General features: G+C 39.6%; 2 protein-coding genes across 2 annotated transcripts in view; both read left to right on the top strand.

Annotated features, from left to right (window-relative positions):
• Window positions 1-15,834, top strand: hmgcs1 (3-hydroxy-3-methylglutaryl-CoA synthase 1 (soluble)). The gene is made up of 10 exons (XM_022211568.2): window positions 1-143; window positions 1,593-2,041; window positions 4,844-4,969; window positions 5,376-5,540; window positions 7,122-7,290; window positions 7,768-7,938; window positions 8,949-9,055; window positions 9,175-9,300; window positions 10,999-11,156; window positions 12,938-15,834. Exons 2-10 carry the CDS (start codon window positions 1,594-1,596, stop codon window positions 13,013-13,015), a joined length of 1,548 nt encoding a protein of 515 aa, XP_022067260.1. The 5' UTR covers window positions 1-143; window position 1,593; the 3' UTR covers window positions 13,016-15,834.
• A 2,668-nt stretch (window positions 15,835-18,502) lies between these two features.
• The window catches only part of tln1 (talin 1), an 87,273-nt gene continuing 81,565 nt past the window's right edge, over window positions 18,503-24,210 (top strand). Inside the window, exon 1 of the mRNA XM_022211573.2 lies at window positions 18,503-18,701. The gene's annotated coding sequence lies outside the window, so the exon portion shown is untranslated. The remainder of the gene's footprint in view (window positions 18,702-24,210) is intronic.

The raw sequence follows: 24,210 nt of genomic DNA, 5'->3' as shown, positions 1-24,210 counted from the left end.
AGGAGGCCAGGTGCTGAAGAGCAGCGGATACCCTGCCCTGTCACCGTGAAATATAAATCCACCTCTGCTTGGCTAGCGATAGCAGGACACAAACCTCAGCAAAACAGAGCGCTGTTCATCACTGGAGGTGACTTCACGCACAGGTGAGAAGCTCTATATGCAGTCAGCAGCTTCGTATGTTTATACCCTTAGAAAGCACAACGTAAAACCTTTGCGCTTGTGTCACAAACAAGATAAATCAATGTGTTTTAATAGAGGATAGTAGTCGAGAGAAGTATGTCATTCTGTGTGTTTGGGTGAACTGTAAACATTAAATCGGAAATACCGAGTCTTCATCAGCTGCTATGTTTATGACATAGTAGGTATAACATGTATAGCTCAAGACACAAGTCAGTTGAAGTGCTGGAGGGCAGCTAGATGGTGAGTACAAAACGGGTCCGTCAGCTATTTTGTTCCGGATAGCAAATTGTAACCCGTTATTATGGACCATCAAATTCGGTGTCCTGAACAGGAACTTTGTCTGGCGAGCTCTGTTTTTTTAAAAGCGTGGTCAAATATGTATTTATGCAACAAACCAGTCAGAATTGATTGACAGTGTGACAGAATGTAGCCTTTAGATACCAATGATAAACTCCTTAAGTTCCAGGAAATTCCGACGGCCTCTGACCCAGTTATGTTCTCCTTGGTCCTTATCTGGTCCCTGTCTCCAACACAACTCATTCTACGAAGTATGCATGTATTGAGAGTGACCGAGACAACAGCATACGGCCGCTACATACAGCTGACAAACTTTAGACGTTACAAATGCTATATTAAGCCAGCGTTAACCCTGTAAATATCCTACTTATACAGTTTTAATTAGCTAGCGTAAGCGGCGGCTTTGTTTGTGCTGTAGTTTTATTTTTTCTTTTTGTTACCAATGACATACACAGCGAGATAGTGTTTAGTTAGCAAACCGGTAATAGTACTTCAACGCTGTAGTGTCATAACAGTGCTACGATCTCGGCTAGCATGCTACCTAGCTGCACAGTGTTCTAGTAACCTTGTCAGATCTCTAAACTTCACAATAACAAAGTAACACTGTAAAGCTAACAGTAATAACCACATCTTTCTAATGTTGCCTAACGTTTGGCATTGCGATGAAACTACAGTGTTTTTAGGTTGTTCATAATTTACTGATAAGTTTTTGAGCTAAACTCTCTACTCGTCCACTGGAAGAAAACTAGTTCGCATGTTGGCATTGCCCCTTCACATTGTCTCCTGTAATGGTTGGTGCTCTATCGGGGTGTACAATATGAACGGATGTAAATAATGTTTGGTATTCTGGGTAGGATGCACTTTGACAAACTCAGCAATGTTATTGCAGGTGTTATTCTGGGAAGCTGCTGGCTGTGCATGTGTTGTTTTGAGTATTGCTATGTCTGTTTTGTATTTGTCATCCTCCATACTGAATCGTTCCAACATTAGGAGTCAGGAGGTGAAGCATATGTGTTGACTTTTCATAACTGATGCACTTTTAGACTAGGCAAACATCTGTCTAGTAAGTAGTTTAATAAAATGTTGAATGGAAAACCTCTTTTTAATCTGTTCAGGATGCCTGGCTCAGCCCCTATTAGTTGCTTAGGACCATGGCCCAAAGATGTTGGTGTCATTGCCATGGAAGTGTACTTCCCATCCCAGTATGTGGATCAGGCAGAACTGGAGCAGTTTGACAATGTGTCCGCTGGTAAATACACTGTGGGCCTGGGCCAGGCTCGCATGGGCTTCTGCTCGGACCGTGAGGACATCAACTCTCTGTGCCTGACTGTGGTCCAGAGGCTGATGGAGAGGAACACCTTGTCCTATGACAGCATTGGTCGACTGGAGGTTGGCACTGAGACCATCATCGACAAGTCCAAGTCTGTCAAAACAGTCATTATGCAGCTGTTTGAGGACTCAGGCAATACAGATGTGGAGGGGGTTGACACCACAAATGCTTGCTATGGCGGTACAGCTGCACTCTTCAATGCTGTTAACTGGGTGGAATCCAGCTCATGGGATGGTAAGTCACCTAACCGGTATTAATGTGTGTTCATCTCCTTTCAGTAGTTTAGTTTTTTTTTGCGATTGGTCAATAGATGGGTAAGTGTACACAATACTGATAGCCTGTTTCAGTTTCCTAGAGTTAGAGATGACCTCTTCAAACCTAAAGAAATGTAGTTCTACAATGATATAGCCCAAATGAAAATTAAAAGTCTCAATATTTGCGATACTGGAGCAACAGAATGGTTGCCATTTTTGTTTGACAAATAAGGTAAGTTAATTGTATGTGGCTAAAATAATTGGTAGTATGATGCTCTCGGTGGCTACACAGTGGCGTGGTGGTTAGCACTTTCGTCTTGCAGCTAAAAGATCCCTGGCTAGCGTCTCGGGTACTCCGGCTTCCTCCCACAGTCCAAAAATATGCTGACGTTAACTGATCATTCTAAATTGTCCGCAGGTGTGAATGTGAGTGTGATTGTCTGTCTGTATATGTAGCCCTGTGACAGACTGGCGACCTGTCCAGGGTGTCCCCTGCCTTCGCCCCAAATCAGCTAAGATAGGCTCCAGCACCCCCGCAACCCTAATGAGGATTAAGCGATGTATAGAGAATGGATGGATGGATGATTCTCTTGGACTGTTTTGGTGCCGGTGGAACTGGCTACAAATTGTAAATGGAATGATAATAATAATGCAGAAGGAGGATTACCTTCACATTCTTCATTAAAACCTAATATCATCAGTGTCATAGATTCAGTTAGGTGATTCAACAAGACAGTCACTCCAAACACACATCAAAAGTGATAAAGAAATTGCTAAATCAGGCTAGAATTAAACTGTTAGACTATTCATCCATTATCTATTCACCACTTAATCTTCATTAGGGCTGTGGCAGGACTGGAGCCTATCTCAGCTGACTTGGGTCGAAGGCAGGGGACACCCTGGACAGGTCGCCAGTCTGTCGCAGAGCTGTGTTAGACTAGCCGTCCCAAAATAATGGCTAAACCTCATTAAGAACCTGTCAAGGGGAGTGGTCAAAGATACAGCCAGAAGCTTTTGGACAAAACCAAAAGCACCGAGATAAGGCGAAAGTGACCAAAAAATGTTTAACCAAATATTAGCATTGCTGTATTTGGATTTTTGACCCAGCAGATTTTGTCATATTTCCAGAACAACTATAACAAATATATGAAAGTACCAAAATGCATGATTTTTTTTGTGTGTGTAACAAATGTTCATGGGTTTCATTGATTAACTCAGAGTTATAGGAGTCACTGGAAACTCACAACATGGTCTTTACAAGTGTATGTAAACAGAGCTGTATTGTCCCACCCCACTAAAGACAAGTCTCCCGCAATTGATTAAATTAAACAAAATACATTCTAATTTTATACAGAGGTTTAAAAAAAAATATATGGAAAATTGTTTACAAAATTCCACAGAGATCTGAAAGTGGAAATATTATTCCACACTAGAGTTTGTTTCTTGTGACAGAAACAAAAACATTTGAAATAAAAGTCCTGTGCCGTACACAAAATTAGCCTCAGAGCTTTATATTATGTTATTGTAAAAGCTTTTTTAAATTAATTGCTTAATTTTCATTAATTTCCTAATATTCTCTGGTGTGGTGGTCAACAGTGCCGCTTGCTGACTGTTCTTACATGTGGTTAATGAGTGTTATTGTTGTAAGGCCTACGTTTGTCTGGAAAAGACTACAGTTATTTATTCAGAGAGATCTATTATCTGTGCCTGTTTTATTGTGTGGAGTTCTGCCGAGGGCTGGAGCCTATCGCAGCTGATATTAGGCAAGAGGTGGGGTTCACCCTGGACAGGCCACCATTCTACCAGAGGGCCAACAGAACGAGACAGCCTGACACTTACCAACAATTTAGAATCTCAAATAACCTACCATGCAAGTCCATGTGGTACCTGCAGCAAAGTCTTTTCTATTTACCTAATACACTCTTCCACATTCAGGAAAAAAAATGTAGCAGATTTTTAGTTTTTTTTACTCTTGCAACACAAATTGGCTCTAATATTACATTAAGTACTATGATATGATTGCAAACACCAGAGATTTGAAACTATTTAAATTTAATAGTGTCATACTGCAACAGTATGTTTTTTTTTTGAGGAATTTTGGTGAACTGACTTCAAGATGGACTCTGCTATGTTAATTGTGGTGGTACATAATGCACATCATATAGTACCATTCATTCAAATGTGTTATAGAGTATTTCTTCCATCCATCCATTCTCTTTACACTGCTTTATCCGCACTAGGGTCACGGGGGGCTGGAGCCTATCTCAGCTGACTCGGGCGAACGCAGGGGACACCCTGGACAGGTCGCCAGTCTGTCACAGGGCTACCGGTACATATACAGACAAACAATCACTCTCACATTCACACCTACGGACAATTTAGAGTAATCAATTAACCTCAGCATATTTTTGGACTGTGGGAGGAAGCCGCAGTACCCGGAGAAAACCCACACATGCACAGGGAGAACATGCAAACTCCATGCAGAAAGATCCCGGGAAAGCCGGGACGTGAAACAAGGATCTTCTTGGTGCAAGGCGAAACTGCTAACCACCACACCACTGTGCAGCCCGAGTATTTCTTTTTCCGTCTATTGTTTATACACAGCTTTGTCCTGTGTAAGGTCGTGGGGGTCCTGGAGTCTATCCTAGCTGACTTAAGGTGAAGGCAGGGTTCATCTGGACAGGTTACATCGACCTGTGTTTCTTTTTAATAGCTGTTAAATGCATCACTGATCAAAAGTCAATCTTGCTGTTTTAACATTTTCCATGTTTAATCCCTACAGGGCGCTATGCTTTGGTAGTAGCGGGGGACATTGCTGTCTATGCCACGGGGAGTGCTCGGCCTACAGGGGGTGCTGGTGCCGTGGCCATGCTGGTTGGACCTAATGCTCCCCTGGCCTTTGAACGAGGTCCGTTAACCTGACAACTTTGTTGTTCTTGGTTTGTAAGGCAGCATTCCTGAATGACTCTCTGACGAGGCCCAGCTGTTATTTAGCTGCTGTTGTTATCCAAACTTCTGTTCAAAGTCAGCAATTTTTTGATCTCCTCAACTGGTACTGACCAGTTGATGTCTTTTGTCAACTGGGTATAGGAGTCAAGCAAGCCTTCTGTGTCTGTTTTTCCTCTGTGTTTATTATTCGTTTCCTTTTTCTAGTTCGAGTTTATGTATGTGTGGATTAGGTGATGAACTTAAAATAGTAGAAACTACCTCAGTCATTGTGGGAAAACTCATTAACAGCAGTACTTTTATGTGAGCATAAAACAAAATGTCACCTTTTAAATGATTACATTTGAAAATTTGTTTGAAAAATTCAGGTCTACGGGGAACCCACATGCAACATGCATATGACTTCTACAAGCCAGACATGGTGTCAGAATACCCTGTAGTGGATGGCAAGATGTCCATAGAGTGCTACCTGAGTGCCTTGGACCGCTGCTACTCTGTGTATCGCAACAAGATCCATGCACAATGGCAAAGAGGTGGGTCAATAGTGATCCTTCAATACTTGAAACTATTTCACAATAGCTTGTTTTTTGTATTCTTCTACATTTAAATAAGTATTTTTTGTTTTGATTTGACAGGACAGTGTAGAAAGTCATGCAGTGTAGGAGAGAGAACATAGGAGTGACATCCATCAAATGATTTGACAGGCCAGAATTTGACCCAGGTGTGCTGTTCAGGCACATTTTCCCATGTAATATGAACCATTCAAGTCACCTCTGGAGACAGTCTCTTACACCTAAGTTTTCTGACTCCTGAATGTCACCACCGTCTGTATTGATGTTCTGTCCCCATGCTGCCTTTTGACACTTTCATTAAATGTTGCAGTCTGCTTATGTTCTGAGTCAGTGTACCTTCAGACCCGCTCCTTGTGTCTGTATACCCACTGGAATACCAATACAATACTACAACATATTATATACAATACTCTGGAGTAAGGGCTTAAATAAAGCACTCCTTTGTTTTTATTTAATCCAATTTATTGAGTCAGTCTGAACCAAGGATTAAGCCCCTAATATGTGATGACCATTCTGTTGGAAAACTGCTCTTCCTACCATGCTTGTAGATGGAGGATGGAGGAACTAGTTGGATAATAGCCTAATTAGTTAAGAGGAATTAGGATGTTACCTGCTTGCTTTACTAAGAAGTTTACTTACGTTCAGTGACCATGAAATAGTTTAATAAGATGAGTCCTTTACCCCCTTGTGTTAACATGGGCAGTATCTGAGAACATGAGAACAATGTGTTTGAAGATACATTTTAAAATACAGATCAGACCCTTCCTGTCTGAACATGCAGCTCAGCTCCTAGTACAAGCTCTTGTAATATCACGGATCGACTACTGTTACTCCTAACTGGCAGGCCTCCCCACATACATAGTCAAACCTCTGCAGATGATCCAGAACACAGCAGCATGTCTGGTTTTCAACCAGCCAAAAACAGCACATGTCATGAAGCTTCACTGTCTTCCAGTTGCTGCCTGCATAAAATTCAAAACTCTAGCGCTTGCTTTCAAAACTACAATGAAAACAGCTGTCTCCTACCTGAACTCTCTCATTCAGGTCTACATTCCCTCTCACTCACTATGCTCGACCAACAAAAGGCGCTCAATGCAACCACCACAACAGGGCTGCTCGATAGCTGGCGTCTTCTGTGGTTCCCCGCTGGTGGAATGAGTTGGCAAACTCTATTCAATCTGCAGAGTCTCTCTCAGTCTTACAAGTTTTTAGGAAATACTAAAAACCCAGCTCTTCACTTAACCTTTGCATTTGACTGTCTGCAAATAAATTAATTTAATTAAATTTGAAAACAGTCATATTACGTCTACACTGCCTGTAGACACTATGGTCCTATTATGACTCTTGAACTTGTTTTATGGCACTTGTCCAGGTTGTTTTCTCCTGACTAGATCCTTGCTTATGTTGTATCCACTCTCCGATGTACGTCGCTTTAGATAAAAGCATCTGCTAAATAAATTGTAGAATAAAGAAAGTAACTACCATTTAATACAGAAAACAGATTTCTAGAATTATAGGGTTTTCTCATTCTTTTTCTGACAGAGGGCTCAGAGAAGCGCTTCACTCTGGAGGACTTTGGCTTTGTAGTATTCCATTCTCCTTACTGCAAGCTGGTTCAGAAATCGCTGGCTAGACTGATGCTGAATGACTTTCTGAGCCACCCAAGCCCCAACACCGAGACAGGACCCTTCGCAGGCCTTGATGCCTTCAGGTACTTTTAGAATAAAGCAGCTGGACACCACACAGGGTTTTGATGGTTTTTTTTCATTTTAATCTTTACTAAAGTTCTGTTCTAAAAGCACTAATGCAACATAGAAAACAAGTAAATATACAGGTGGAGTTTTTGTTATGTTGTTTTAACTCCACTGCAGAATGCCACATTACTCACCAAGTCCCACATGGTCCTTCATTCCTTCTTCCTCACCTCTAGTGGCAATTTGCAATTTTTTCATTTTTTCTTGTCCTGGGGCAATGGTTATTGCTAATTTTAATTGAATATCAAATTTGGCAGTAGTTTAGATAAATATTTACTGAACCACATCCTTTTTTTATTTTTTCATGACCAAAACCTGACTAAGTATCTTTAATTATGTTGAAGCAGGACTGAGTAATTTCATAACAACGCGAAGATACAATGCAACACAAAGTAGTGATTCTATTGCTCATCATGTGTGTTTTTGGTTGGCAGAGACGTAAAGCCAGAAGAGACCTATTTTGACCGAGATGTGGAGAAGGCCTTCATGAAGGCCAGCGCAGATCTGTTTGAGAGGAAAACCAAGTCCTCCCTGCTAATCTCAAACCAGAATGGAAACATGTACACTCCTTCTGTCTATGGCTGCCTGGCATCACTCATTGCACAGTATGTCTCAGTTTCTGAGTTTTGTCTGACTTACATTAATTCATTCAAAAACAATTATTCGATGCAAATACTCAAAGCCTGGGACTCGGAGTCAAAGCTACTCTTACAACCTCCTTGAAAAAAAAATCTGTCATTTAAACAACTCAAAACAACAGCATAGGGAATGATGTATTTCTAAATTTGGGTTACAATCAGATCGATATTTTCTGTAAGCACCCTTTGCCTTTTAAAAAAGCACCAAGTAAAGGTACTTGGCAGGTAGGTTGTTGCAAGCTTATTTGAGAATTATTACAGTTTTTATGCATCTTTGAACTGTATCAGTTTCTTTGGTCTCCTCAAGTAATCCTGAACTGACCCTTTGATGCTGAGACCAGAGTTCAGACCATCTATTGCATCCTGTTTTTTTCTATATGCCTGAAGATATATCTGTAATTCTTTTGCTGTATGTGTAGACTTGTGTTAATACAATTTGAATTTTTGACTTGTAAGACTCCTTCTTGTTAAGAAACTAGACATGAGTGCCTAAATTATTTGGACAGTACTGTATATTTTAAAGATTTCCTTATAGATTGACTTGTTAGTGGAGGATGGGATCTCCATATGTCATCTTATATCATTGAAGGGACATTTTGTGAACATTAATTCTTAAAAGAGTGGGACCCTGTCCTGTTTGCAGTAATTAAAAAAAACATGGAGTACATACAGCAGCATTGCTTCAGCCTTGTCCTCGGATACTACTAGTTTGTTAAAACGCACTGGCAAGTCCCTATAAACACATTTGCAGATTGATACTGGATCAAACTGTGAGCACAGTTCGGATAATGGCAACGCATTTTGTGAATATTTGTAGATGAACAGATGTATGGAGATCACAGATTTCCATAGCTAGATATAGATTACATGTTAATATCAGGTGGAAATGTGAAACCATGATCTGGATATGATTGACCTGAAACAGTTGAGTCTCATTGTTGTATGGAAAGACAATCTTTGTTGTCTCTGTGTTGTAGACACACACCTTCACAAATAGCAGGACAGAGGATTGGCGCTTTCTCCTATGGTTCAGGATTTGCTGCTACTTTGTATTCTCTTAGGGTCACACAGGACCACACCCCTGGTAAGTCAGACACTTTTCATTTCAGTAGTGCGATGCAGATAAAGTGGGAATGTATAGTCATTGTAAAATTGTAGAATGAAATAGTAATTTGTTTCTCTGTGTGATCTGTCGATTGTCAGGATCTGGTCTGGACAAACTTGTGTCTAGCCTGAGAGACCTTAAAGTTAGACTGGACTCAAGGAAGAAGGTTTCTCCTGCTGTCTTCTCTGAAAATATGAAGCTGAGAGAGGAGACACACCACTTGGGTATGGCCCTGCTTTCACAGCTGCTCATGCCTGATTCTGAGGGAGCCATTCCAATATTTTGACAGAGTAAAACTTTCATTAACTCCCCAGTTGATGCTTATTTTCTCTGAACATGTTGAAGTTGTTTGATGGTAGTGACAAGCTTGTAAATGTTAATCCAAAACAGGAGAAGGAGCTAAATGTTTTGAACACAAAATTTTACTGTCTGTCTTTAAAATTACTTTTACTGGTAATTAGATAGGGCAGTGTAATGCCAACTTGGAACAATGAGTGTTGTACATATGCCCCTCAGCCTAATGCCCTTACTACATAAATGCCACATCAGTGCACAACGGCCTTAACCATCTGTTTCACCTCATTTGTAGAGGTTTTATATATATCTATTACTGTTATGTCGGTTGTATGGTTACATGTAGCAATCGAAAATGCATTCCAGATAATACCAGTATACAAATATTTTTGAGTGCGTGTAGTCATAAGAGTTCTTCAGTACTTGTTTCTTATTATGCTCTGCAACAGGTCTGTATAATATTACAGCTTGTAATTAGTGCTTGTCCATTTTTGCAAAGGGACACATAGTTACAATAAAAGAAGTATAAAAAGTTGGCAGCATTTTAAAGTTTAGTCCATGTAAGCAAGGGATGTCGCAAGCGACTATTTTCTCTGTTGATTAAATATGAATTTAGACTAGAATCTGGACTAGTCACTGACCCAAAAGTAAAACTAATCGATGATGTTAAATGTCACCTATAAACAAACATTGCATGTATTATATAAAAGGTATTAAAAACTGTTAATCAAGTTCTTCAGTAACCAAATCGTACAGCACTTGTTATTTTGCTTTATTATACAGTCCACGATAGCCTACAAAACATAACAACTCACTAATAAAAAGTTCCGATGCCTGTGCCTAACATGGTTTGCTCCAGTTTAGTGGTCATATGCCAATTCATTCTGAAACAACCACATAAAATGTTAGTTTAATTTTTTTTAGATTAAAGTGCTGCCACACAGTACTGGATTTACAAGATGTCAAGTGTCCCACTGAAAGTTCTGATATCAACTAGCGAGGGTACCAACATTTAGTTGTTCATTTGACTAATTGTCCATGTAAAGCATAGAAGAGTGTGTAGAAGAGGGGAGACTTTTATGTACAAAGGGAAAGTAACTAATCACTAGAAACATAATGGTGATAATCTTCCGCTCTGTTCTGAACAATGCTGTCTTAACATTTGTTAATGTAATGAATTCTCAGACGTGGCACTGGAGTTACTGAGATAAGAGTGGATTCTGATTTATGCTGTCAAGAATCAGTCTGATGCACTCAGACACTCAGATTCAGAACACTGGACCAACCACAGTTCTGTTGCCACTCGAAGTTAATCTCACCAACAAGACATTACCTGATATTGAAGTGGATATATTATGTCAAATCTAGCCTTTCATTGTTTTTGAACATAACTAGGTGTCTCCAGTGTTTCTAGGGACACACAAAATAAGATACAAACCATCCTTTTGTTAAAACCAGTTGTATTATAAGCACAGTAGAATTAACAGTTTAATCTGAACCTTGAAATAGACATTCTGTATAAACTTGTAAAACTTGGTTAAAAAGGGTGTAGTATGGGATCTTTAGCGATCATGCTTTGTCTTTCTGCTTGCTTTCCTTATGTTCATTTTTTACATCTGTCCATGTAGCCAGCTACGTCCCTCGAGGCCCCACTGAAGATTTATTTCCAGGGACATGGTACTTAACACGAGTGGATGACAAACACCGCAGGGAATACGCCCGTAGACCTTTGGAGGATGACCTGCCAGCAGAGCCAGAACTTGTTCGTTCTAGCACTGCAACTGAGGTACGGGAAAAGATTAGGACAGTCAGTTTGCTCCTTTAAATTGTAGATCAAAGGTGTTTGTTCACAGGTTTAATAGCTGTAAATGTAGTCCTGTATGACACTTACACAGTTTAGGCATACAACTCATTAACTTGAATGTTGCACATTTTCTGTCTGTAATAGATGCCATTGCCAGTACTCCCAATAGCTCCAAGAATATTTCTACAGTGCCAATTCCATCATTGTCTGCTGCACAGATTTTCAATTCAACAAAAATATTTGCTGCGTTCACTGATTATTGTTACCTACAATGCAACGTACTTGCCAACAGTTCAGTAAGAGATTAGGAGTGTTATACTAGTAGTGATAATGTAGCCTGCCACAAAGACTTTTTCAAACTTGTAGTACATTTGTCAAAATTTCCCTTTATTTTACTCTTAGTGAAATGCTTACTGCAGGTGTTCCACATTCAAACGCTTGCCAAAAAGACCAAGGATTATGCTCTTTGATTATCAGATGTACAATACAAAACAAGCACTCAGAGAGCACAGTAGTCCGCCAAGGCTGCTCAGTCGTTGTATCGTTTCTGAGAAATAAGTCCTGATAAATCCGCAGCAGTCAATTTGTAGAAGGATTGCAATCACGTGATTGTCAGCAGGCAGCTGACGTAGTGTTCACTTGTAGTCACAGTTACAGTGATGCTGTGCCGTTGTCTCGCCATGATACAGAAGTCTTTAACAATTCGGTAGAGACAGACAGACAAACATAAATCACATAGCTCAGCCCCATTCTTTAGCAGAGTAATAATAGGTGTAGATCAGAATATGGGGAAGTCATATCTTGAATACTAAAATAAAGAAACTTATAAAGCAGGGGAAAATGAGAGCTTCAAAGATATAAGCCTGTTTGTCAGAAAGGTTAGATTTTCACTGCAGTTTTACGAAAATAAAAGCCACTTTGAGTTTTGGATAGCACACAGCTGTGAATGAGGACTGGAGTATATCTAAATGCTGTGACACAGTGTATTTCAGTGTTTGCTTGCGTATTGATGGCTGTTTGTCTAGCAAGTTTCAGTAAAGGACAATACAAAAAGGAAGGTAAAAAAAGGAAGTAAAAGTTAACAAGAAGTTTTGCCAAACTTGGACCGCCCGGCTACAAAGATGACCCCTGTGACCTTGAAAATGAGGTCACGGTCACCAAATGCGAACTTGACCTGTGTCTTATTATGGTACACCTGTGTACCATATATGGTGAGGCTACATCAATATTTTATCGAGTTATCGTGCAGAAACCAAATTGTTACAGACAAACAAGCAAGCAAGCAAGACCATGCAGCTGAAAACAATACCTTCCGGAAAACGCAGTTTTGCCGTGCGGTAATAATAGGTTCAGATAATTCATGAAAGGATAAAGACCAGGTGTGAAACATTACCAAATACTATAAAAAGAAAATCTAAATGACAAACACATATTAAACTTAAATAAAATAAAAGCAAAAATAAAGCAAGACAGAATATACAGCAGAATAAAAACACAGTGCTGTTACAGTGCAGTGGCATAAAAGGCACTGGCTAAGACAAAGGAATGAAGCCCAGGTTTACTAGAACTCAGAGTTGGACAGCTGACTCTGTGTATTTTGTTAGTATTTTCAGATATATGCTGCTGAGAAACTGAGTACTGCTTTTCCATTGATTCCATTTGTAGTCCCATATGATGTTAGACGTCTGGACTATTCAGATGTGAAATAAACACTTTGTAAACTACCATTCGATTATTGTTAATGATCTGTTTTCCCCTTCCAGCACATTCCCAGTCCAGCCAAGAAGATGCCTCGTATTCCTGCAGCCACTGCTGGCCCTGACGCCACCATAAGCAACTGAGAGCACTCTGCTTAGTTCTGAGAGTTATCAAGGTGCAACAGTTTGGGAACTGTGACAACTATCTCACTCTAGGGGTCAGATGGCTAGCAAGAGAAGGCAGTGTCACCTCTAGATTTTTATGATAAACTTGATTAGATTGGAGCAGTGTGTTATTGAAATGTTCAGTGGAGGGCTGTGTCCTGCCTGTGCCCGTCCTGTCATCCCCTTCTCAACACGTGCTGTCGGACAGTAATTTCCATGTCTCACCAGAATCTATTCTTCTCTTATCTATTCTTTGCAGTCATTTGTTTGTTTTAGCAAGCCTCTGTTTTGATTTTGCATTTGAGCAAAGGGGACAGCTACATTTAGGAGGAGTGCAGGCAGACATTAGCCTTGAATGTTGCAAATATCAAGTGTCCAGCTGCCAGCCAGTATCGGTAAGATAAAAAAGACATTATTCCATATGGCTTCAGGCCTCCTGCGAATAAATGAACAAAAGGGAGTGGGCATAGGCTGCGTGTTTATATCAATGTAGTGCTGCTGCCTCATAAGCACAGCATGTGGTGGATTTTGAACCCCCACTCTGCTGTTGATATTTGTTACCTCACTTTTCTAGGACTAGATATGGACTCTGTGTTTTCATCATGTGACCTTGTGACCACACATCAGTAACAGTTGGACTCAAGATACAAAATAATGCTCTGCCAAGAAGGTTTCAGAATCTTCTTTAAAACTCTCTACAAAGTCTAGCAACATAGCTTGATTCTGAACAGTGAGGTATCCTTCATCTTACCCTTCCAGTCTTATCAGTTTTTAATGTATTTTTAAAACAATTACAGGAGATATTTGATAACAGTTTAATCATTTAATTAGTCCATCATTTGAAAATACCAAGCTTTCTCTGGCTTCATCATCTTAATTGTGTGTCAGAAAAAAAATGAAATTGAAAAATACTGACCTTTTTGAAACTTGTAAACCGAGTATCTTTGTTTTTGACTGTTGGTCAGACAAAACAAATTATTTGAAGACATCAGCTTGGACTGTGGGTACTTGAACTGGACAATGCTCACATTTTTTTTTATTGTTTTTGGCTTTGCTAGCTGCATGATTATTCTTTCCAGATATAACAGTCAGTTGCAGCAGACTGTTTTCCCAAACCACCTTTCAATGCCCGAATTATTGTATTTGCATTTTCATTGCCACCAAATGTATTACATTCAACGTGTTAAAAAAAACTTAGAAATAACAAGGAAGTCAGTTGAAAATTGTTGCTATGACAAGATTGACATTGTCCCTGAGTCGCTTCGATTGTAATGTTGCTCAGCGGTAGCAAACATACAACCAAAAGTCAACAAAGTAATTATATATGTATCATTGCGGTGTCTTGGAAATGTTGCCAATGTAGGTTAACGCTGCAAATATCATTTGCTTGGAGTACAAATAATCAGTGAAACCACAGCGCTCCAGCCACCAGAAGGAGATACAGTGTACTTTTTGTGTCCACCAAGCTAAAATAGCCCCAATCTAAAACAACCACCCTTCCAGGTGCCACTCAGATGGAACGGTGTTGTGTGTTGCTGTTGTATTGTTATATTGGTGATGTTTCCAATACTTTCTTTGCCCAATTTCTGAAAATAATGGCAGACTAGTTATGGAACACATCGTTGTGTCGTACAAGATTACAATATTTAAACACTACATTTCTCGAACTATGAAAGATACTACACAAACTGGCTCTTAGAACCTTGATGGGGCCTAGCTTTACTGCAGGGCTGAATCAGTCGTAGAGAGACAAACCAACTGGAAACTATGTGTAAATGTGACCTGCATCATGTTAAAGGTTTCATCTGTTTTTTTTTACCATATATAAAATAATATATGCCAAGGAAAGCATCTTAGGTTCTGTAACCGTCGTCATGTCAGACTCATTAAATAATAAAAATATAATGCAGTGGTTCATACTAAAGCCTTAATGTCAAAGGGCTTCATTTGGTGAAATTGCAGGACATTGAAAGAAAATTCTAGTTTTGGCATAGACAAGTGAGCAGTTTGTTATTTCATTGTGGTTGTTTTTCCTGTTTAGCACTGACATTAATTTCAGTTGACAATAGCTGCAGTCAGCAGCAAAAAGCAAATGCTGAAACAGAGCTAAGGCAGAAAGCGTTAGCCTTAAAATAGCAGGCTTTGTTCTGTTTGTGTTGTAGACTTGTACACAGGAATCAGTGAAGTTGGGATAGTTGATGTAAAGGTGACATCATTCTTACGCCTTACAGTAAGTACATTTGAACTGTAAATTGTAGACAAAGCTTTTCATTCAGCAATGTACAGATGATATTTTTTAATTGTACAGTAAATGGTAAAATGCTCTATAATTACGCAGGGCCTTTTACCCCTTGGGTTCCACAAGCGCTTTACAATGTTTCTCATTTACCCAGTCACATACAATGCGAGGTGCTATAATGCCATTGGGGGGCAACCTGGGGTTCAGTGTTTTGCCTAAGGCACTAAGGGATCAAACCACCAACCTTGAAATTTGGGGACAACCTGCTCTACCATCTGAGCCACAGCCACTCACTTGGTTTCTTTGGTGTCAGGCTGTGCTTACACAAACTTAAAACACACACAGTGGACTTGGTATGACTGCAATATTACATGTGTGGTACATGTTTGTACACCCTGTCTCAGAGTTCACAGAATCTTTTCCAGTGTTGATAGTATGTAGAGTACAAACTGTAAAATTATTTATGCCATGTAGATATGAATGTAATGATGTCTCAGATTCATTTTATCTGAACAGTTTGTATAAACATGTAGATGCAAAATAAATTACACTGAACATGTGTACTGATTTTTTTTTCTTCCAGGTAAGATGAAAATCCTAAACTAATTCAAGAATTTTTTCCACGGTTATGTCTTTTCACTGTACTCATTTTTAAGTAGCTTATCTGAAAGATTTTTCCTATGCATGAATTCCTCAGAATATTTAAAAGACAAGTGACAAAACGAGTAGTATAAATGTCAGTACTTCAAAATTTTCTATGAGAGGTTTCAGCTTACCATCTACACATTTATTGAATCATACCTGATACTGTTTGAGCTTCACAGAAATACATCAACCCAGGGTGTGATGTGCAGTTGAGTTCCTCACAGCATGTAGAATCTCTGTTGTCATGCACTCAGCCCTGTGACCACTCTCATTACAACTAACAGTAGTGATGATTTACTGCTCAGGATTTGGACCCCACAGTTCTGTGTTAAAAGGGCACTTTGAACAAGAAAGCTTTTCACAACAGTAGACATTTTATTAATTAGACCACCAATCAGTCTGCATAGAAAATATTTGTTTACATCATCACCTCTCTTCTTTACAGTTATTTTTGTCAACATATTGAATTATACTCTGTGCATCTATTGCCAGGATAGCTTCTGCCATCTAGCCTGCCTGGTGACAGTAGGTTCCATTATAAAGCCTCCTGAGGGGTAGCTGATAGTCTTCATGTCACCTTTGTCCCATGCCTGACTGGTACCACATGAGGGCAGGATTTTTGCTTTTTAAAAATGTTTTTGTTTGTTTATTTTTAAGATGACTTAAAAAATTGCTAGATAGCTAGTACAAATGTAGACCGATTAATTCTATGGAATTTGGAAATTTATTATAAATAAATTCATAAGGCTGTGAAAAAAAATCCCAAAATAAACATTTATTTATCATTTCATAAAGCCCTGAAAACAAAAAAAAAAGTAGTCTGTTGAAAATGGTCTTTTACACACACACAAACTTCCTTTCTCTCTCTGACTTAAACTGCCACATAAATGTTTACTAAGAGAAGATTATATCAAAAAAAAAGAAGATTTTTTTTTGATTACTGTAACATTACCTTTATTGTTTCAATTCCTGACATGAGAACAATGCCAAAGACCAGTGATCCGGGATGCTTAGCTGAAACTAGTATTGGTGATTGGTCAGCAATGATAGCATACCTTTGTCCGTCTGTTTGTCTGTTAGCAACATTACTCAAAAATGGAATAACTTTTGGATGAAATTTTCAGAGAAGGTCAGAAATGACACAAGGACCAACTGATTAGATTTCGGCAATGCTTATAGGCTGAATCCACAGATTTGTTAAAGATATTTGTGAAACAAGTGAACACTACATCACCTGCCTGCTAACAATCACATGATTGCGATCCTACTACAAATCCACTGCTGCGGACTTACCGGGATTTGTCCCTCAGAAATGAGACAAGGAACAACTGATTATATTGTGGGGGTATTTCCAAGTCCCATAAATTCCAGTCACCCTACATATTTAGGTCAAACGATTCAGTGTCCCTACATAACGTACACACGCGTAACACCCACCTGTGCTCACTGCAAGGTCATTTTGTTTGTGGGTACATCTATACTAAACGGTCGCATTCGATGGTGACATGATTTTTGCCACAGGTTTGTTCAAGATTTCAGCCATCGGAAACAATACAACTGAGCAGCCTTGGTGGAGCACTCTGAGTGCTTTTCTTGTTTTTATTTTGCCACAAAATTTTTTAGGTGGGGAAAAAAAAATTCAAAATAGTGATCTCACTGTCGGTGCATGGGGAGCAGGCGTAAACTAACCGTGACGTCACCCGTTGGTTTCAACGCCGAGAAAATGAAGCCCGGATTTTGCTACTTCCTGGTCGCCGTTTTGGATTTTTTGGAGCCAATGACGTAAAAAGCGTCATCAAACAGACTGGACCGGAGAGCAACTCGGGGCAGGATTGGCTGAGGACTCTCTTATCCCGCCCACGTTTTACCGCAGAGGCTTATGTTGCTGTCTATCAAGTATAGCCACGCCCCCTGGCTCCGCCAACTTTAACGATTTATTTAAAATTCAGTATTGATTTATTTTAAGATCGGCCACCTGATCTCTCATTTTGACCATGAAAACTAACTGGAAACAAATCCTGAGCTGTAGAAAATCAGTCTATCAAATTTTATTTTTTCCAAAAATGCATTGGGGTCTATGGAGCAAAAGCTTTTTGGAGCCAACCCTAGCGGACGGCGTGATATTGCAAGTTTTTGACACTTCCGGGTTTGCTTCAATTCTGGAGCCAGATGCTACGTCCACTATATATACAGTCTATGATGGGGATATTGCATCATCTTATGGAATGTTTACAATGAAAACACTAGCCAAATGAAATTATAATTAAGATGTCAGCATAATTCCCACCAATAGAGTAAATCTTGGTGAGATGTGTAAGTTTGAATTATTCTGATCCATGTACTATCATAACTGCTACCAGTGATTGTTTCCTTGATGAAAACGAGTTACCCCTATTTGACTTCTGAAAAATAAAAGAATATAACAACGAGCCAGTCTTTTGAACGGCTCTTTGAAAGGAACGGCTCCTCAAGATCCGGCTCCCTTCAAAGAGCCAAAATCCCATCTCTATTTTGCAGTTGTACAGACCCGCCTGCTGCAAGGAGCAGTGAACTCCTCCAAATGCGCACCGCCCCACTGTGCGTCAACTCAGCAGCCAGGGTGGAGTTTCAGCAGCACCACAGCCGAGAGCGGATAGGGAGGGGAACCGAGACAAAGTCGCTTTGTGGCCTTTCCACTTGCAGACTTCTTGATTTTTTTATCGGCCAGGAATAGCAAAACCGTCAACAATTCGGGATTTGAGCGGTCTAGGGTCCTGTGACGGAGAGGATCGACGCGCTCAGGTCAGACTCAAAGTTTGTCACTTTGAAAAGTTTCTCTCAACAAGTCCTGACGTCACCACACACTCGATGTGGAGGCAAGAAAGTTGGTGAGACGTGGGCCTGCTAATGTACAAACTGTATGATAACGTCCAGGTTAGCTCACACAAAGAGGACACGGATCCACGCAGAGACACGTACTTTGTTCAAGTTTCTGCGCAAGAAGTCAAGGCGTGTGGCGATTTCGTGCCGTGACTGCGTCTTTTCTCTTCTGCGTTTTAGGAAATGTTGCTGCTCTGTCAAAGTTCCGTATTTTACTGAAGTTGTGTTGCAGCTGCTACTCTGACCTACAGCAGCACCATCAGTTGGAGCTCTGCTGGGTGTGTTAGGCAGCTGCCAGACAAGCAAGAAAGGAAATATAGCCTCTGGGTGTACATTCTTCCACCGCAGTAGTGTGCGTGGAACAGAGTGAAGGAATTTGCAGTGTCTTTACTTTTGAGTAGTTAGATACTGTCAGTAATAAGCTATCAGACAGATGTGCGTTTTGAAAAAGAAAACATTGATTCTACTACAGCAGGACTGTGAGGCCTCATTCATTGAGGGCAGGCTGTAGGCTGCTGTGCAATTTGTGCACCTTTGGCTAGGTTTTGTCTGATATGCGGGGCCACAAAAGTACTCTTTTGAGAAGAAGCATTAATTTACACTCATATAAATTCTGATCATTTTAAAATTTAGATTCAGTCTACAAATTGAGCTAGGGTGTACATAGAGTTATAAGCTGAACATTTGTTTTTGCAATTTTGAAAGAATTGAAAAAAATATATTCCAAACTTCAGTTGTCAGGGTTAGAAAGTCTTTAATGTCGGCCTACAGTTGTTCTTCCATCTTGATATATGTATCATGGAGAACACAGCCACACGGTTACGGACTGTAAGGAGCATAAGGACTGTACGTTCTTGAACAGGTCAGGGGGGTCAGGGTTAGGATTTGTGGGGTGGGGGTGGATGTGGGGGGGTCTGACACTGTGTAGAGCACCGTAGAGAACCCACTATGATCCAAACAGCAACCCTAAATTTCTATTGTTCAAAAATGGGGCTGCCCTGTGGTATACAAAGAAATGTGACTTTCACATGCTTTGTCTTTTGGTTTTCATTTCATTTTTTTGGTTCACAAAGTCTTATTCTGTCCAATCTGTTTTTTTAATTATGTTTTTTTTTTTTTAGCTTGTCACTTGAACTTGGGCAAATGTTTTAGGGGCAGGATTCACTCATCTACTCTTCTATTGGTCCAATAAATCCAGTACTATGGTCCAGTAATATGACTATCAGTCATATTACACCAGGAACTTTGGGGAAGTGGTCACAGACCTGTGATGCTGCTGACACTCTGGGGCGCACAGTCTCAAATGTCGGGCTGCATGTTGATACCTCTGCTCATCCTGCTAACCCACAGGATTTACTAGGTTGTTTGTGAGAATCAAAGGAACCTTAAGCCGTAAGAACAACAAAACAGGCAATAGTTGGAATGGTCCTCACAGAGCCTCCAGTGCCTATATTACTGTACTATATAATGTCAGAAAGCAATTTAGTATGTCCCCAAACAGGGAACTTGCCAAAAATACTAGGATGTCTTTCTATATTAGTTTACAGTGTGCATCTTTTTCTTTACTTTCTGACCCACAATCCTCTGCACAGCAAAGAATATCATTTACGCATCAAATAAGTGTTTTGTAAGTCCAAAGAAGTTTGAGCCACCAAGAGCACACTGACAGGTGACAACTCTTTTTGTACAGCAGACTGCAGCAGATAAATGTGTAAGGCAGTCATAGAATAAGGTGCAATAGTGTGAAAAAGCAGCATATCCAAGTACATACTGTATGAAACAGTATGTACTTTGGGAATGCAGCTGCAGCTACTGAATGTATAAAGAAAAGAAATATAGTGTTAGAAAGCAGGGGTGGAGTGAATGTGGGATAAGACACCGAGACAGCTTAAACCTACAGAAGAAGGTGGGAAGTTCTACCTGTCAATGCATTTAAATCTGTGTGAAAGTGTATGGATGAGAAGTGCTGCTGTTTACACTAATAATGATTTGATTGGAGATTTTTTTTGGTATACAGTTAATAGAATGATAGAAACAGCATATTTTTGACAGTGTCTTCACTTCACAGCATTTCACAAGTACTGGAAACTTTTGCACAGTGTTATATGTCCACTTATTACTGACCCAACACTGGTAATGAACCATATATTCAAATAGTATTTTTGCTATTTTACAATTGCTTGTAAACTAAAAGGAAGGTATTAAAAATAACAAACAAGCAAAATTATATTTTGGCCATTTTCTACATTTTTTCTTTTATAGATGTCAGAACGATGCAAAGTTTTGTTCTGTATATCAGTGTATGCTGATACATTTCACCTTTTGTCAGTCTTTATCGTGCATACAGACCACTGTACCTTCTAATAACATGAACTACATTGAACTCAACTGAATACCTTAACCACTAATCAAAGCATCTAAATAAGTTTTGGGGGTGAAAGCAGCTGAGTATCATTTTCCTTAAAAAAAAAAAAAATCTGTCCTGCGAAGTTGGACATTTAACCTGCAACAAAATTTGTGCTTTCATAGCAACAGGATAGAGGCAGTTGAGGTAACAGTGAAATTCCTTCATCAGTCCTAACTTGTCTTCTGCTAGGGCCGTCTTGACTGTTGTCTCAGCTGGGTCTCATACTATCTGAGAGAGTTCGTCATTCTAATGCTGTAAATGCTTTTACATGATCTGATTTGTGGCTGGCATTAAAACAAACCAAAACTAGAATTGCAAGCAATTTTAACATTAACAGCCTGATGCAACTGTGATCTGTAGCCACGCCTATCTACAGCCAGCAACCCGGGCGTATTGTGAAATCAGTGTTTCACCAACCAGAAAACAGCCAGGAATCTAAGAGCATTGTCCAGTAGGGCTGTAACTGGTGGTTTGACATACAGAGGCAGGATGGCAGAAAAACTGCTACTTAATGTTCAACGTAAGTTAATCATATATGTCATCTCTGCTGTATCACCAAATTCAGAAACACCCTATCTCAGAGTGATGCTGAAAAGCTAGTACATGCGTTTGTAACTTCTAGGCAGGACTATTATAATTCCTGATTATCAGGATGTCCTAGTAACTCTCTGAGAAAGACTTCAGCTGAGACAAAATTTCCGCAACCGGAGTTCTGACAGGAACAAGTCAAAGAGATCACATTTCTCCTATGTTAGTTTCTCTTCCTTTGCTCTCTGTAAAATCCAGACTATAATTTAAAGTCCTGCCTCTCACATATGAAACTCCTAATGACCAAGCTCCATTTTATCTTAAAGATCGCATTGTACCATGTTGTTCCAGCACACTATTTTACTCTCAAAGTGCAGGCCTGTTTGTGATTCCTACTTGGTGAAACCAGCATGCAGTAAATGTAACAGTTAATTCAGTAGTTTAAAGTGTTTGCAGAGCTGCATGCACGCACATACATACGTCACAGGCCAAATTAGAATCCAGGCAGATTTTAAATCCGCCTAGGCAGAATTAGAATTTTGATTTTGCTTAGGCGAAATCAAAATCCTACCATGGTTGTTGCATGGATTTCAATCTTAATATATCAATAGCCTGTGTATTAGAAAGAATAACCCTAACCCTCTAACAGGATTTTGGTATATAGTATATGAAAAAAACAACAACAGAAACTACTTTGACAACATAACTTTTTCCCTGTTTATTTTGCCAAATGTTGAGGACAAAAGTAGACATTACTTCTAAAGTATTTATTTACCTTGTATCTAAAACCAAATTTCAAGGTACATAATTTTAGGGAAAACAAATAATTACATTAACAGAGCATATCATATTTTAAAAAAAACCTTCAAATTTCAATCTAGACTAGGTGAAATCAAAGTTCTAATTCTGCCTAGGCGGATTTAAAATCTGCCTGGATTCTAATTTGGCCTGTGACACATACATGCATACATACATGCATACATATATACATACATACATACATACATACATACATACATACACAGATATACATGCATACATAAATCAACTTTATTAAGTACGCTTTGCTATTACAGGGTTGAACGTCCTTTTGCCTTCAGAACTGCCTTAATTCTTTTTGGCATACTTCCAATATGGTGCTGGAAACATTCCTCGGAGATTTTGATAGCGTCGCAGTTGCTGCAGATTTGTCGACTGCACATCCATGATGCCAATCTCCTGCTCCACATCATCCCTGGGTTGCTCTATTGGATTGAGAGCAGCCTCATTCAAAGTCACTTAAGTCCCCTTTTGTCAGCAGGTTGTCTTGACTTTTTCTACATGCCTAAATTCATTGAGGTGCAGATCTGTGATTGACTGATTAGATATTTGCTTAACAAGCAGCCGAACAGGTGTGCCTAATTAAGTAGCCAGTGAGCGTACGCTTCCAGACTTTTCTCATTGCGTACTAAATGGTTTATTCATTCACAGTGTGTTTGACCCAGAGTTTAAAAGGCTGCGCTAATGGCTTTACAAAATCACACCTTCTGTGACAGTCAACATTTTGATAGTGTCTTATAGGATAATTCTCATCACTGATTTTTTAAATCTATTATACAATGAAAGTGGAACTGAGGCTTGACTTTTTAAAACTGCATCACAAAAAGTTACATTTAGATGTATTTCCCAAATAGGTAACGCTTGCCACATAGCATTTAGTCTGTAGCATGTTTTACCACTGGAATAATAAGAAAAAAATGGGAATCTTTACAACTTTTGCTGCTAATCCAGCAGACACACATATCTAGCCTGTAGACTAACAGCTCAGCTGGAAAGGTATCAATGTGTAGTGTCATGGCCTGCCCAGTCCCCCGTTAAGGAAACCTGCTTTTCATTCCAGTGTGCTGCAGTGGACTGCAGTCTTTTAACTCGGCCATATTTGGTCAAGACAACATGTGCTGCCACTACTGCAGCACACATCTAAAACAAATGATTTCATTTGTTTTAGACTTGAGCCAATTCCCAAGCTTGTGTCAGATGCCTGGAGAGTTCAGTCAGACGAGACGAGTTCGTTTATAGATTATATAAAGCAGCAAGGGTGTTTAGAGACATTAGATGAAAATCAGTATTTTTGATTATTTATGCACAGTGGTAGGGAAGCCCTGCTCAGTTACAAGCTAAAGTTTTAGGTGAGATTTGCTGAAGTTGTAAAACAAATCTGAAATTATTAATGAATCATGTGAATTATTTTGACTTTAAAATTTTTTTTACCTGTCAGCAAAACTGACGTGCTCAAGAGGAAGCTGGCCTATATATTCAAATAGACATTCTGTTTCCTCTTCCAAACAGACTTGGGAATTGTCTTAAGGTAAAAATGGATATTCCTGTAATATTTAGGCAGCAGCTGCTCGTTTGCTAACATGTGAGGCCACAGTGATAAGGCAGTTTAGTATCTTATGTAGGGCACAGCACATTACAGACGGCACATACAGAAGGCTTGAGGAGGGGAACGTTTCC

Source organism: Acanthochromis polyacanthus, chromosome 18, assembly GCF_021347895.1.
Source record: "Acanthochromis polyacanthus isolate Apoly-LR-REF ecotype Palm Island chromosome 18, KAUST_Apoly_ChrSc, whole genome shotgun sequence".
In the NCBI taxonomy this organism is placed as follows: domain Eukaryota; kingdom Metazoa; phylum Chordata; class Actinopteri; family Pomacentridae; genus Acanthochromis; species Acanthochromis polyacanthus.
This window is presented reverse-complemented; position numbering and strand designations above follow the sequence as displayed.